The sequence below is a fragment of the Emydura macquarii genome, unplaced genomic scaffold (genome assembly GCF_026122565.2).
Source record: "Emydura macquarii macquarii isolate MOO-44397 ecotype Brisbane River unplaced genomic scaffold, CSIRO-AGI_Emac_v2 contig_2768, whole genome shotgun sequence".
Lineage (NCBI taxonomy): Eukaryota > Metazoa > Chordata > Testudines > Chelidae > Emydura > Emydura macquarii.
The window spans coordinates 15,764,564-15,779,528 of NW_027132905.1; the positions used below are offsets into that span (position 1 = coordinate 15,764,564).

The 14,965-nt window shown below is 39.1% G+C and overlaps 1 protein-coding gene across 3 annotated transcripts in view; it reads right to left on the minus strand.

The window, feature by feature from the left end:
* Positions 1–14,229, minus strand: part of CPEB4 (cytoplasmic polyadenylation element binding protein 4) — a 59,082-nt gene extending 44,853 nt beyond the window's left edge. For 2 of the 3 annotated variants that reach the window (XM_067567304.1, XM_067567302.1), the window contains exons 1-2: positions 11,450–14,229; positions 57–138 (exon numbers count right to left, since the gene is read on the minus strand). In XM_067567304.1, coding sequence (XP_067423405.1) covers positions 57–138; positions 11,450–12,574 — 1,207 coding nt within the window. In that variant the 5' untranslated portion in view covers positions 12,575–14,229. The remainder of the gene's footprint in view (positions 1–56; positions 139–11,449) is intronic. The other variant, XM_067567303.1, reaches the window with a different exon arrangement.
* Positions 14,230–14,965: the final 736 nt, after the last annotated feature.

Sequence of the window (14,965 nt, forward strand, 5' to 3'; positions counted from 1 at the left end):
TGCAAGCACATCATTCTAATTATTTACTGCAGGAAACAGTCATCTTCTAAATTTACCTTTCAGTGAATCATTTTCAGCTCTCATTATGTCAATCAGCGAGTTCTCCAATGAATGCATATCAAAAGTCCTTGCGCGATCCTGCAAGTAAACAAACAAAGCCAGTTTAGACAACAAAATGCTTATCCAAGGCTACCTCTAATATGCAGAAGCTTCAACTCCACCCTATGACATTAGATCAGAATTAAATATATACAATGGAATTATATTTAATTATATTTAAAGGACTCATGGGCTTTTATGGAATAACACTAAATTCACATCAGAAGCTTCAGTTTTGCATTAGCTACACCATGAACAAAATATCTGAAAACAAATGAAACTAGTTTTACTCCTAAAAAGGTCTCACAATAAGTGATTTTTAAAATGTTTAATTAAAATGAGACAGCCTATATTAAATCTCATTGCAAAGTAATCTCTCATTTTTAAAATACGTTTTAAATATTTTTTGAAATGTCATACTGACATTGGGCATTTATTTTGCCAGTCATAAAAATTCAGTCAGAACTGATACTGTTAAGAGAACAAGAAAATTTGGGTTGTTTTATGTTTGTTTGAAGAAAAAAAATGTTCAGGAGTGTTCATGTATATTTTAGAGCTGGTCAAAAAATGGAAAACAAACTATACAAAAGTTTGTTTTCCTTTTTCATCAGTTTAGTTTTCACTGAAGTTTTCTGGCCAGCTGAAGTCTGGAAATTGAACTACTCCAAAACTCTATTTGCCGAATTTAATACTTTCCACCCTCAAATAAATCCTGTTTGAAGGAATTAAACAAATTGCAACTTAAGGTCCCAGTTCAGGAAAGCATCCTTGTTAAGAAAAGCACTTACACACATGCTTTAGGCCTCATCGAAGTCAATGAGTTAAGCACATACTCAAAATGAAGCACATGCTTAAGTACTTGACGATGGAATTAAGCAGATGCTTAAGTGCTTTCCTGAAAAGGGGGTCCAACTCAATTTTCATTCGGTTCCTTTTATTTTGATGATAGCTTTTCTGTCTACTTTTTCACTGTGCTGATTGGATACATAGTTTGTATTTCATAATATGCTTTGTTATGCATGTCAATATTTTTAGAATGTTTAAATATAACAATCAATCTAGTAGTAAAATAGACTTTTTTGAAAAAAAACTCCCAGGTGAAACTCTTAAGAGTCAGGCTTCAGCCCAGACCCGAGCAAATCTGTATTCTGGATATACACACTGCAGTGCCACAGTGAAGATTTAATCTATGCCATTACAATACAAACTATATTAATCCAGTGCTATACAGTTAGTCATTTCAGACTTCACCCAATTAAAATACACATGCACGGAATTCCATTTATTGCAAATATTGGTACCAAATAGTCTAGTTTCTTTTAAGGTAAAAAAATTAACATTTTGTACTTTGAAATTTCACTCTTCATACCCAAAACTTTACAATTTTAAACAAATACTTAAGAGCAAAGGACTAGACAAATTCTAGAGACAAGTTGATTTGTATACATTACCATCTCATCATCTCAGTCCATTTGCAGTATATTTACCAAGGATTTATCCTTCATGATAGCCAACGTCACTCTTTAGCATATTCATAGTTCACCCTTTCCCGACTAAAACAGCTAATGTTCAACTGAAGAGAAAATCCAAGTTCACATGTCTGCCAAAGCCACTTACTTTATCCAAGATAAAAGTAGTATCTTACATTAATGTAGTACAAGGTTTGCAAACCAACACAAACACTTTGGCCAAGTGTTATGGTTCTCAGCTTCTTGACATTAGTGTCTATATTTAGCTTTCATGTTTCATTAATACAGTCTTGCAAAATTACAAATGTTCATTAGTCCAAGCACAACATATATTGCCCCATGATGAAATAATTTAGTCATCCACCCCAAAAAATGTTCTCACACAACCACCCCATCTCTCCATAAAAACAAGCAAGTAGAATTTTACTAAAATGCATTAGCTGACATTGCATTTAATTTCTGTGCTCAAAAACGGGACCACCTCTAATTCCAGGTGTTATATTTTGTTCATTTTCCAAGACAGATTCACCTTTGAACCAAGATCAAGCATGGAAAGTTTCTGCCCATAAGGAAACAAGAAAAATTATTAGCAACTCAAGACAGAAGATTAGAGTGAATTTGTGTACAACTATAGCAATTATTTCCCACAAATGTTGGATGTTTTCTACACTAGATGTGAAATTGAAATTTTGCAAGCTAAGTAGAGCCACACTTGCTCAGTATGTCGATAGGAGGAGAAGTTAAAATAACCTGCATAAAATGGCACTGTTTCAATAACAGATATGCTCATTTGCCTCAATATTAAAATGCTGCTGCCATTTTGGCTGAGCAATGTATTGCAAGAGATTCAGTCTTTAAATTAAAACTGCTAATAACCATTTGTGGATACCCCATGGTATTTTAAGAGTAGAAACAATTGGCTCTGGTGTCCTAGGCTAATTCCTATTTAGTAAGTTACATTCATACCAAAAGCAAAATGATAATTTTAATTGAGAATTTATTTTTCACTTCCTTCCTTTACCAAAAAAACAAACAATCTTGTGTGTTACTGCCACTGATGATTCAACTACTCCTCTCCAGACACAGTTCTTTTCAGCAGCATGTAAATTTTAATTTGGCAGAAAGGTGAAGTCAACAATACTCCGGTCACTGACAGGACAGTGTGTCCCACACTAATCTGGCCCAAAATTCAATTTGCTGTGTCCGCCTCATCTTTCCACAGTGTTTATTTCTCATTAATTTGTATTACAAGAGAGCACATGTATCTACCAAAGAATACTAGTTTAGGAACATTTGGTTCAACAGAGGCAGTATTTAAACACATGGGCAATGAATGATGGAATAAATCGGAAATTTCCTCAAAGGGACAACTAGATTCTTTAATGGGAGCGGGCTCAGGGAAAATTTCCTTTCTAACCATTCCATTTTTAATGACATGCCCATTTATTCTCCCCCTTTAAGATACATGAATTTATAATGAGGACATCCATGTCCTATAAGCTTAGCTTCCCAAGGTTTCCCACCTGAAGTTCTAAACCATGCTCATCTTGATTACCAAAAAAAGTGAAATGGCTCGGTTCCCATTGGTAGCCACCAAAAATTGATCATTCACAACAGAAGGGTGCAGGCCTAAAACGTGCAGAGCCTCATCCTCTTCACTCTCTAGTGGTTCCAGTCATAACTAGATGACAAAAGTCTGAGTGACATGAAATGTTGAATACCAAGAGGCCTCTCTCCTCCACATTCAGTCATACGTCTTAATGAGATTTTTAAATAGTCTAGAGCATTCTCAATATTCTACTGATATGCAAATTTTTTCTCAGGCCTGAAGGAATACTTAGGTGGCCTTGTCAGCTTGAGGCACCAAGTTGCCTCAGCCTCAACCCTGGAAAAACACTAGCCTTGTCCCAGGAAATTTGAAAAACGTTTGCTCCTCAGTGTCCCTGCTTAATGAGGGCATTCATTAAAAGCCACAAACCAAGTTAATATGCATCTTAGCATCGTGTCCTTTCCACAAAACACCACTTATTAGGGAAAGTAGAATGGAAGCTAGACCAATGGCCTACTATGGTTACAATAATCTTTTTAAGTTGCTTAGTTACTATGGTGATAACCACGGTACAAATACTTTATTTCATATGACATCTGATGCATTTTCCAGTTGCAGAATTTACTCAGGTTATGTCCCTATTTATACCATGACACCCTCACAACAGCAACCCATGTTTCCTGAATGCTATTTAATTATATTCCCTTCCAGCAGGCCTTCTCCATCACCCTGTAAGACATTCAAAATGCAGCATATCATTCACTGGTTTGGCAATTAAGAGTATTTGTCCACCCTTTATTATGTCTTATTTACATTGGATAGGATAGACTAACCTAAAAATACTCATGACACCTTGAGCCCAGATGGCAGCAACGAGGTATGTAACCAGCAAAGCATACATATCCCGGAAGCGGCTAGAAGAAAACTCTCCCCCCCCCCCCCAAAAAAAAAAAAAAAAAAAAAAGCTTTTTGGAACTACTGAGTGAATCCCAGTACTTTGTTTATTCAAGCAGTTCTAGATTAAGCCTATTCTAAAAAGAATAGATCTCATAGAGCTCCCAGATCCCTGAACACAGACCTAATTCTGCACTGACTATCATGAAACCTCATCAGTTTCAGTGAGATTGAACAATGTTTAAGTCAGCAAATTTGATTCATTGTGCGGAGAGGTCCATTAACAATTTGACAGGCTATAGTATCATGATAGCACAATGGCCAGAAGAGAGAGGCACCATGAACACATTTTTATTTTTAGTGGAATTTCTCCATCAGTCTAAGATCTTTGATCCTGAAATTACTTAAAAAGAAAACAGCACCAGTTTTGCTTGATGCACTGTTCTAAAAGTTCACATGTTGGTGAACATTTCTCACCAAGCAAACCAAGATATACTTTATCTGAAAATGATAACTGAAATTTGAGACTAGCATGGGTGGCCATCTTGCCAAAGAGACATGTGACTACACATTTAGTACTGCTTTAACATTACTGCTGTAACATGTAAATATTAAGTTCTGATTTTTAACTCGGTAACCAAATATGGGGAGAAGTTGGTCTTTTCAGACTCAAGTCAGTTTGTGCACCATATGAATTTTCACTCTGCTGCACTTAGAACAAATGAGTGTTTTCTTTCAAGCATTCAGTGGGGAGAGAGATTCATCCCATAGTGTGTTACTGTTTTCTAAACAGCCCAATTCACTAAGTGACATTGACAGTGGACCCAAGGGAGTCATACTGGTGATCTGTGTGTAATAAATATATGAATGAGAAAGAAGGGATAATGACCACCCAAAATAAAGTAAAATGTCTGCATAGCTATAACAAAATATGTTTGCTGGTGGCTGACATTGCTTACATAAGTTGATCACAAGAAGAACTTCGCATTTCAAGAGCGCGTATTAGTGTGTCTGAACTTTTGCTTTATAAGAGGACTCAAAAGGCAAGCACATTTACCTTTGGGGGAAAAAAGGAGTTTGGGAAACAGGAGCCTAACAAGAATCAAATTATAGCCCCAATACAAAAGCCTGCTTTTAAGATATTATCAACATTTACATGCTGTAAGAAATATTGGCATTTATATAAAAAACAACATTGCTTAGAACAAATATATAAAAGTAATATTTAGCAGGCCACAGCCGATTAATATAGAGCATCTGATATTCTACACCAGTGAACTTTATACAATACATTTTGAGCTAAGGTCTGACCAAATCATTCTAAAAGGGAAATGGAATTGCTGGTCTGTTTCCTGCATGCTGCCTAGAAATAATTTCAAAATATGTACAGTAGCCATGATGTGATCTAGTGGTTAAGGACTGAGACACAAACTCCTGGATTCTAGTCTCAACTCTGCCACAGACTCATGTGAATTTGAGCAAGTCACTTAACCTTTGTGCCACATCCATCTATAAAGAATAATATTTTAAGTGATTTGAGATCCTTGGCTGAAAGGTATTATATAAGGACTGAGTTTAAAATGGAAATGTTTATAGGTAGGACACTATTAAGTCATACAATTCAGATTCCATAAGATCCATCGTACTCCCTATTTGAAGTCCAAAGGGACCCATTCCAGAATAAAAACACTTAGGATAAGTTACGTATAGTATATATTGGGGTATTATAGGCAATGGAAGTTGAACATGAAAACTTGATGTCGTGGAAGAGAATGTTCAGCATGGGCCTGAATCAAAATCTTAGCTCTAAATTCTCCTGAGCTTCACAGATGGTTGATCTGGATTCAACCAGTGAAATGCAGGTCTAACTATGTTTAATCTGTAGCCATGCCATCAGTATCGCCTGACCAATTAAGACTCCAGAAACTGAGAGTTTCTATTCAATACTTCCCAAGATGAGGCAATCACAACCATAGTCTGCCAATACTTTGAAAGCCAAACAGTATAAAATCAAAGCCTGCCTGGGTGTGACAATTTGCTTGTAGCAAGGGCTGTGCCTAATATTACAAAATGTGAATTCTTTGAAGAGTCAGGCATAAGTAATGATGCAAAGTAAACTGGCGATTTAAGCAATTTACTGAAGATGATTAAGCAGTATTTATGGGGCAAGCATAGTTGTATACATCATACTTTAAAATTGAAGACTATCAATTTTATTCAATATATATCTTTGGAGAACTTTCCTTTGCAGAATTGCTGCATACTGTAGTTGTGGAAAGATCACTTCTAATTCCTATCCACCGTATGTGCTTTAGAGGTTTGAAACTTTCTGAAACCTTGTCCTCATTCTCATAATTAAAAAAACTGGTGTCACTGCTATAAAGTAAATATTTACTATTATAAATCAATTACTGTTTATTTCTTTATGTTTGTCTTTGTAGTTTCTAGTAACTCTATATCCAGGAGTCCTAACAGTTAGTCCAGTGTCTTGGTAGCTTTAGGCACTGGACATGAATTCCACATTTTTATTTCATTCTGAAGCAGAATGATTAATTTTCAGCTGCTATATACACCCCACCCACCTCCCCATAAGTGGTGTCTTCCAACTCCCCATCCAGTAACCACTGAATTAACAAAGCTTTGAATAAACAGGTTTTTCCTGAAGGGATGTTGCTGTATGCTGCCCTGATCTTTTTTTTTTTTTTTTCGCTTCACCAGGAAGAGTAAAATGAAAACTGGAAAACTCAAGTGGATCAGAAGTGCTCACTCCCACAAAAGCACTTATGCTCTGTCAAACTCAAAGTTTTTAAATATTAAGAAGAGTCACTGTCCTGTATATAAATTTCAAATAACATACCTGAGCCTATTTCCACTGCATATAACCTCTATATGGATCCATCTACTGTATATTATCCTATATTCTCTTCTTCGCTCCATGCTATCCTGTCGTGTATGCAATTCATTTTCAAAGCTAAATGCTTAGTAAGATTCCTTCTTTTAATCTTAGGAAACATAATTCAAATAGCTTCCTAACAAAGGCCCTCTTTTAAAAAAAATCCCTGCACTCAAATATGGAAGGGGCCTGAAGCCTGAGTACAAACGTCAGTAGTAAGTTTATAAAACAAGAACAGTGTTAACTTTCAGAGTACTTAAACTGTGCATGTCATACCACATTAGAGTGCTTTTAATTCCAAAGACCAACAGCTAACTCAGTATGGGGGGTGGCATACAAATCACTAGTTAATATACAGTGGATGTAGTTATAGAAAATAGGTGAACAGGTATTTAAAAAAACCAAATATATGTATTGCAAAAGGATAACTTAAAGCTTCATAGAATAAAATCTACTGAGAATAAAAGTAAACCTTTTCTACAAAACAGCTAGCCTAATCATTTTATGCAACCAGCTCTCCGAATCTGTCCAGGCGCTCCTCCAGAGCAATGAGAAAATATAAATCAAAATCCTGACATGAGCCAAGTAAAGACTATTTACAAGATTCCTTTATAATGAAAGGTTAGCAAATGCATTTCAGAATATTTTTAGTTCCAAACTGCTGTGTGAATGGGTTTTTTTTAATACACTTATCAATATAGTCAGGATTTTTGAATACAAACAGATCATTACTGTAGTTTAAAATTCAAACTCCCGTCTACAGTCGTGTGTGTTTTCACAAGTATTTCACATCTACCCTGAGGAAGAAAAAGCCCCCTTAGCACAGAACCTCCATGGATTGGGACGGGTTAAATGTCTCAAGGCATTTCTCTGGGGAGAAAAAAAAACCATTTTGAGCAAGTGAATTCAGTGAACTGCCCACAAGTGCAAAATTCTATGAAATGGGCAATTTGAATTTTATTTTCATGTCCTACTCCAAGAAGCTGTGCAGAAAATTGTTTGAATACTTTTTACAGAAAGCTGAGTACTATTGATCAATTTGTTAGAGCCTTCAAGAACTGATTCTACAAACATCCTCACATGTTTGAAAATGAGAGCTGGAAATGCCTATCAAAGCAAGATTTATGTATTGCATAACGAGCAGGGTGTTCCAGTCTTTAAAAAAGTGCAAATATGTAGGAAGAGGAAAGCCTATACAATCCTGAGGACAATGCTGCAGTGCAGCTCAATTACCGACATATCACTATCCCATTGGACTGCTAGACTGTCAGTGCTACAGGGAGGAAAATGGGGAGCAATTGTTTTTTTAAAAATCCCTAACGTTACAAGATAGGCCCACTCACTCATTTGTTTAGATCTTCATGGAAGGCTACTATAGCTACAATTTTCCTTTTCAAGAGCACAGTTTCTTCTTTTCAAGACTAGCAACTTTTCAAATGAAAGGTCAAAGAAGGATGACAAATAGCGGCTTTGCTCTTTTGAAAAATATCTTTGTAAACTAAAAAAATAAGGAAATTAAATAACAGATTTAAGTGCTTTAATTGAAAAGAAGCTTTAACAGTTCAAGATGAGGAGTAAAGAAATCTAGATTTTGTTTACTGCTCCACCGCTGACTTGCTCTGACTTTGGGCAAGTCACTCAATCTCCTGTGCCTTGGATTCCCCAACTGTAAGAAGGGGATCTTATCTACTCCAAGTGATATTCGGAGACTAAGCTCGTCAGATGAATAGAATTACTAGGCATAACAAACGGCAAAGTAATTTGGCCACCACAATACCAAATGAGCTACCATCACTGTTACAAAAATACCAATCAAATCAACACAGAAAATCATCCCTCTTTTTATTTATAAAAATTAGGGATTTTTGTCTCATGGCAAATTACTAAGAGTCATGAGGCAGAAACAACTGAAGTCAACAATCATTCATGTAAGTTATTTACATGGACATACGCAACACTCATCAATAAAAAATGAGCACTTAGGTATGGCGGCCATAGGAGCTCTGCCACAAGATATGCTCCAAGATGTACTTCTGTATTTCACTAAGCTTTTGAGTAAAGATAACTTTTCTAAAAATCACAGTCTCAAAAGTTCATGTTTGTTCTTCCATATTCTTACATTCTGAATAAATTAATCATAATAATATGAGGGCAACACTTGGGAATAGATTTAAATAAGAAAATAAATGTTAAATGAAAGTGGAAACCAGGAACACATAGTTAATCAAATAGCCCCATTCTGTTGCAGCAGCAAAGGTAGCTTTTGGTACTTTACTCAGTATGGATCTAAGATGATTCCAGTAATGAAAGTCTCAGACAAAACATGATTGCCTCCTCAAGGAAACTTCATTTATGCGCAGCTACATACATGTATTCTATCATAAGCAAAATCCCTTATGACTGATTTGATTTGAGGCAAGAATACAATCTAAACTCTAGCTCCAGCATAACAAAAATCTATGGCCAAATTTTACATAATTTTTTTTCAGCATGCTCAGAACTCCAGTCACTTTTTAAAATGATCACAAAGGTATTAAAGATTTCAAACCAATACAGTTATAAAAAGCAATTACCCAAATGGTTTAGAAAATCATCAACATCTTTTCTGGATCTACAGTACTAGAATCCTGTTTTGCTGCCCTGCCCTTTTCTTGTTCACCACAGAACAGAAATGATAGAGTAAATGCTTTGCAGCCTGGTACTAACACTTTCCTTTTCCTGGCATGAAGAAGTGTCAGTCTTGGTATTGACATGTATACCTTCACGTTACTGTTTATGTAAACAGACACCAGTATATTATGTAAAAATTATATTTGACCATGATAAAATATCAGACAGGCATATTGTGCTATTTAGAACATAATGCGAAAGCAAAGCTAAGTGATTCCTGAGTGTGGCTAATTTCCATTATACCCAAAGGAGCACATTTCTACTAGTACATATACATTTGGGCCTTAAACGCAGCACCAAGGACACACTTGATCTCATTCTGTCACTCTGTACATCAGCTACGTGTCAGGGTACAGAATGAAATAAGCAGTGAGCCAAGTCTTGCTGCAGTGAGGCTGAAAAAAGACCAACTCCAGCTGTGTCCCTTTGCTAATGGTCTGAGTGTATGAATTTGGTATGCTGGACACCAGTTCTTTATATTATTTCGAACTCTTAAAATTAAGATCTATTATTGCCATGCATTCCGAGGTTACGCGGACTACCTGACATTTAAACTGCTAGTAGTTCTGCAGTAAAAAGAAAATCCTTACTGAAAAATATTGCCAGCAGCTGCTGCTCTATTTTCCGAAGGCTGCACAGGCCCTGTAAACTAAACAAACTGAATAATTTACCAAAGGGAACTGAATTGGTCTTCCCAGTGATCCTACAAGGTCATTATAAAATATATTTAGATCTCTTTGGGATTGTAGTTACCGTGACAAATGTTTTGAGGTTCTTCTAATCTACTGATCTTTCATCCCTAAATTACTTAAAAGTAGGTCATCCTGTTTCTTACACCATGGCTAGAAATACTGCAATCATTTTGCAATCTTTACTTTTGCTCTTGTTTGAAGATCCTGAAAAACAAGCCACTAGACATTAAAGAATTCTGCATTTTGGATCCACCCTGTGAGGTTTTTTTTAAAACATAAGAATGCTACCAAGCTAGGTCTGTAACTAATGGCCAGATACAGAGACAACTATTACAGTCCAAATGTTGATTATATATATGGAACAACATCATATAGCTAATTTTAACTTCCACAAACTAGATGTTTCTCATGAATTTGAAGTGTCAGACAATCTGCCTCCCGACAGTATAAGGTGTAGCACACTGCAGGCCAACAACTGACATTAATCCAGATCTATTTTTAGTAATGATTTAATATTGTATAACCAATATTTGTTACCATTGCTGGTGAAAAAAATGTTATGCAGTTCACTGCAAAAAATCAGATTAGTAATTTCAACTGTAAATAAAATTAAAAATATCTGCATTGTGACATGATTAAATCCATGAACTACTTTGCAACACAAGGCAGTGTACAGATTTAAGGATTACTGAATGCTTGTCCTCAGCATATAGCACAATATTATTTCCAAATGGTTCAAATTTTTAAGAGTTAAAATCAAGCAATGCTTCAATTCTTCACTCCTTTTTATAGTTACATTTAAAAAGTAGAAACAACATTTGTTCACCAACTGTTATTTCTTACTGCGTGTAATGTTAATTACCAAGATGAAACTGAACTATAATAGATGTCCCATTGGGCTATAAATAGATATTTATCTGACAAGTAGCACTGAAAAAAAATGCATGATTCACAGCTCAGAGATCATGAAGACTGAAATGTCACATGGTGAATTACAAGTTAGACATTCACTTTATTTCAATTTAAATTCAGTTTCAACCATGCAAGTCTGGTAATTGAAGTATATTGCAAAAAAAACAAAAAAACAAACAAACCACCCACAACTCAACCTTATTGTTTCTATAACAATTAAATTAAATTATCCATCTTTTTTTCTAGGTATATTAGCAGAGTAGACTCTCACCTGAAATGGAAAAATGTTGTCAGCTCTGTTCAAACTATCATCCATCCAAGATTTCGGAGCAAAGGCTGAGCTGGGCCGAGCATACTTCTGCAACTGGATATGATTACTTGCAAAATTCTTCTTTAGGGGTGAGATGGAGTTCAGGGGTGTTATCCCTCCATTCAGTCCTCTGCGGTGATCTCGCCCTTGGGACCCTCCCCACCCACCATATCCACCGCCACCGGGGCTCCATGAAGAAGATGGTGTAGGTGATGGGCTTTGGTAGCTGCTCCATGGAGAAGGTGGTTTGTTAAGATTATTAGCCAAATGAGGCAGTTGATTAAAAGCAGCATTTCTATGTGTAAATGGAGGTGGATGAGGACTTGCAGGAGATCTCCTCTGTTGCTGATGCTGATTGTGATGATGCTGAAAATGGGGGTGATGAGGGTGGTGTTGAGAGAGGGGTCCAATCTGAGGGGAAAAGCTACCTCCAAAGCCAGGGCTGACATGGTGTGGAAAATTCTGAAATAGCAGAGCACCATTATTAGCTGAGGCTGCAGGGACTCCTCCTTGGTGAAAAAAACTGGCATCTTCATTGATCATTGTAGAAGAAGAAGGAGCTATCGCTGCTGACCAGTTACTAAAACCAGTCAGAGAAGATGCAGTGGATGTTAAGGGCTGAGTTGAAGTACCTAGCCCTGAAGCCTCTTGATAATCAAATCCTGTTAACACTGGTGATTCTATTCTTATTTTCTCTTTCCCGTTGCCATTCTCTGAAGAATTGTCTCCCTGATTTTCCTCAGATTTAGCTTTCTCAGGTTCAGACAGCATGCCTGCTTCCTGACTTTGACTAGGGGAAAGCTGCTGTTTTTCTAGGGACTCTTGCTTTTCCTGTTGCTGAGTTTTAGATTTTTCTGACCCCAGAATCTCATCCTGAATGTTATGGGCAGCTGTAGCAGGAAAGAGCCAAGCTGACCCAGCACTACTGCCATTGGCAGCTGTGTTATTATTTATAAAAGCAGCAGGGCTGGGGGCTGCATTTTGATGATGGTGTGGAGGCTGCAGATGTGGATGAAATCTCACTGGAAAAGCTGACTTATTCCCAGTGTTGTTTTGCACTAACACTCCAAACCCGTAATCCCCCATTTATTATATTTAGGATTTGATTTTCTCCTGTAAAAACAATGATGTTTAGTGTTTCTCTCCTCCTCCAAAGAAGAACTAGCAAATATCCTGTTTTAATCTAGATATTCCAATTTCTCCCTCCACATACCCCCTAGGTATTTCCGATTTGGATATAAGGTTTGGTTCCTTGAAAAGATAAATCTCTTTAAATATTTAACGTGTGTCAATTTGTTTCCTTCCTCTGGTTAGGAGGAAGAGAAAAATAAATCTTTGGTTAGAAAAATAAGAGGTTTCCTCTTCCTAAAGGAAATGCACATAAATAAGAGAAAAGTCTTCTGGGGACAGGAATAAAGAGATTTTAACTATCCTGTTTTTTCCTCCTCAGCAGCCTTGACTCAGCCATAAATGAGTTAAGAGGAAAAGAGATACAATGACGTCTGGTCCCTCCACCTCTCGGCAGCAAAAAAAAAAAATAAAATAAAATTAAGTCTGGAATAATTTAATAAATTCTATATAATCTAATATATATTTGTGTCCTGTTCAAAAGAGTCCTTGCTGTGGATATAGGAAGATTTTACTTCACGGTTTTAGCATTCAGTAGAGGAGGGAATTGTGCAGGCTTTTTTTCCCCCTGCTGTTGCCGGGTTAGCCTTTATTATTTATAATAATAATTATTATATACTATTTAGTATGTGTCCTTTAAAGGAGTCCTGGCTTATTGAAGGGGTAAGATTTTTATCTCAGAAAGTCAGTATTCTGGAGCTGGGAGGGAAGTGGATTGTGCAGGAGAAGGGTGGATTCTTGATGCTGCTCCTGTTGGATTGGGTTTCTGAGCTCACCAGGCTCGCCTTCTATTTGTGATCCGATATTTGCATGTCCTTCAGATGAGTCCTGGCTGTCCGAAGAGGAAGAGTTTCATCTTAGAAATCTGCATTCAGCATTAGGGGAGGATCGGGGACGGGGGAGCAGGCAATGACTTGTGCAGGAGGAGGAGGAGGAGGGAGGTGTCTTGCTGCACCTTCTGGAAGGGTGGTTTCTGGTACTGAGCTCTCCTCCTTTTACTGAGCTAGGTGGGCTCCCTTCAGCTGAGCTAGCCCTTTTCTGCAATGGAGGGTGGGTTTTACCTCAGGGATTCAGCATGCGGCAGGGGAGGCGAGGCTGGTGCAGGGAAGCTGAGCTCGCCAGGCCCCTGTTCTCTATGGGGTACCCCCCCACTTCCCCCTCGAGTACTGGCGTCTGGGAAGGCAGGAGGGATTTTACCTCAGGAGAGCAGCCGCCTCCAGCGGGGAGGGGAAGGTGCAGGCAGAGGGGGGCCGGCTTCCTCTCTCCCCCATGGAAGGTGTTTAACCAGCTCTCCCAAATCGCCCGCAGGCTACGGGACAGGGTCACGATCGATTAGTGCAGCGGGGGGAGGAGACCGCTGGAATCGCCCGGGGGGTGGGGTCCTGCGGCGACAGCTCCGAAGCGTCCTCTCCCGGCTTCGCGTCCTCGCGGCTGCTGGCGATTACCCTCACCCTTCATGTAAAACAATCGATTATCGCGGGGGGAGGGGCGCGAGACCGGCTCCGAGGCGTCGGGACTCGGGAGGCGTTTCAGTAATCGGCGAGTCTCTTCTCCCCGGCCGCCTCCTGCTCGTTGCTGCTGCCACTGTCTGCCGCCCTCCCTCCCCGCCCGGCCGCCGCCGAGTCCCGTCTCCTCAGGACAGAGCCGCTGAGCGAAATGACAACCAGCTGGAGGGAGGTAGCGCGGCACTTCCGGTTTAGGGAAGGACACGCCTCCTGCCCCGCCCCGCCCCCCCCGCGTCTCCTCAGGAGGAGGCCGCGCCCCCGCCTGCTTTACAAGTCTCTTCCCGGTGACGGCCATCAGGTTCAGAGAGGGACGACGGCCATTTTTGATAGGGGCACGAAGGAACCACTCCGAGAGCCATCTTTGTGGTGGGCATTCTTCTCTGCGTGGTGGCCATTTTGGATTGGGGCAAGGTCTGCCAGCTACCAGGGGGACCGGCCATCTTGGACTGAAGAAACCAGGTACTCCCTGAGCAGCCATCTTTGAATATGGCAGCGCCCAGCAACGGCTGGTTCTCTGTCGTCCCCCATGGATCAGCGGGAGCCGGGGGCGCGTCAAACGGCAACGCTCACTTGTTAAATGGGGGAGGGGAATAGGCAAAGGCTTGAAAAACCAATAAGATATAGAAAGGCTTGCGGAAAACCTTGGACATAACAACGGCTGCCAACCCATAATGCCCGAGGGCCCACCACACCCTCCAGGGCTCCGGCCCTCTGCACACCCCACCTCATTGAACAGCCACACCCTGAAGGCTCAGGCCCATTACAAACCCCGCCTTCCTCTAACACCACCTCGCTTCGAGGGTAGAGAGGCTTTTTGCATTCCTGGCACGCCAAGGGCTGAGCG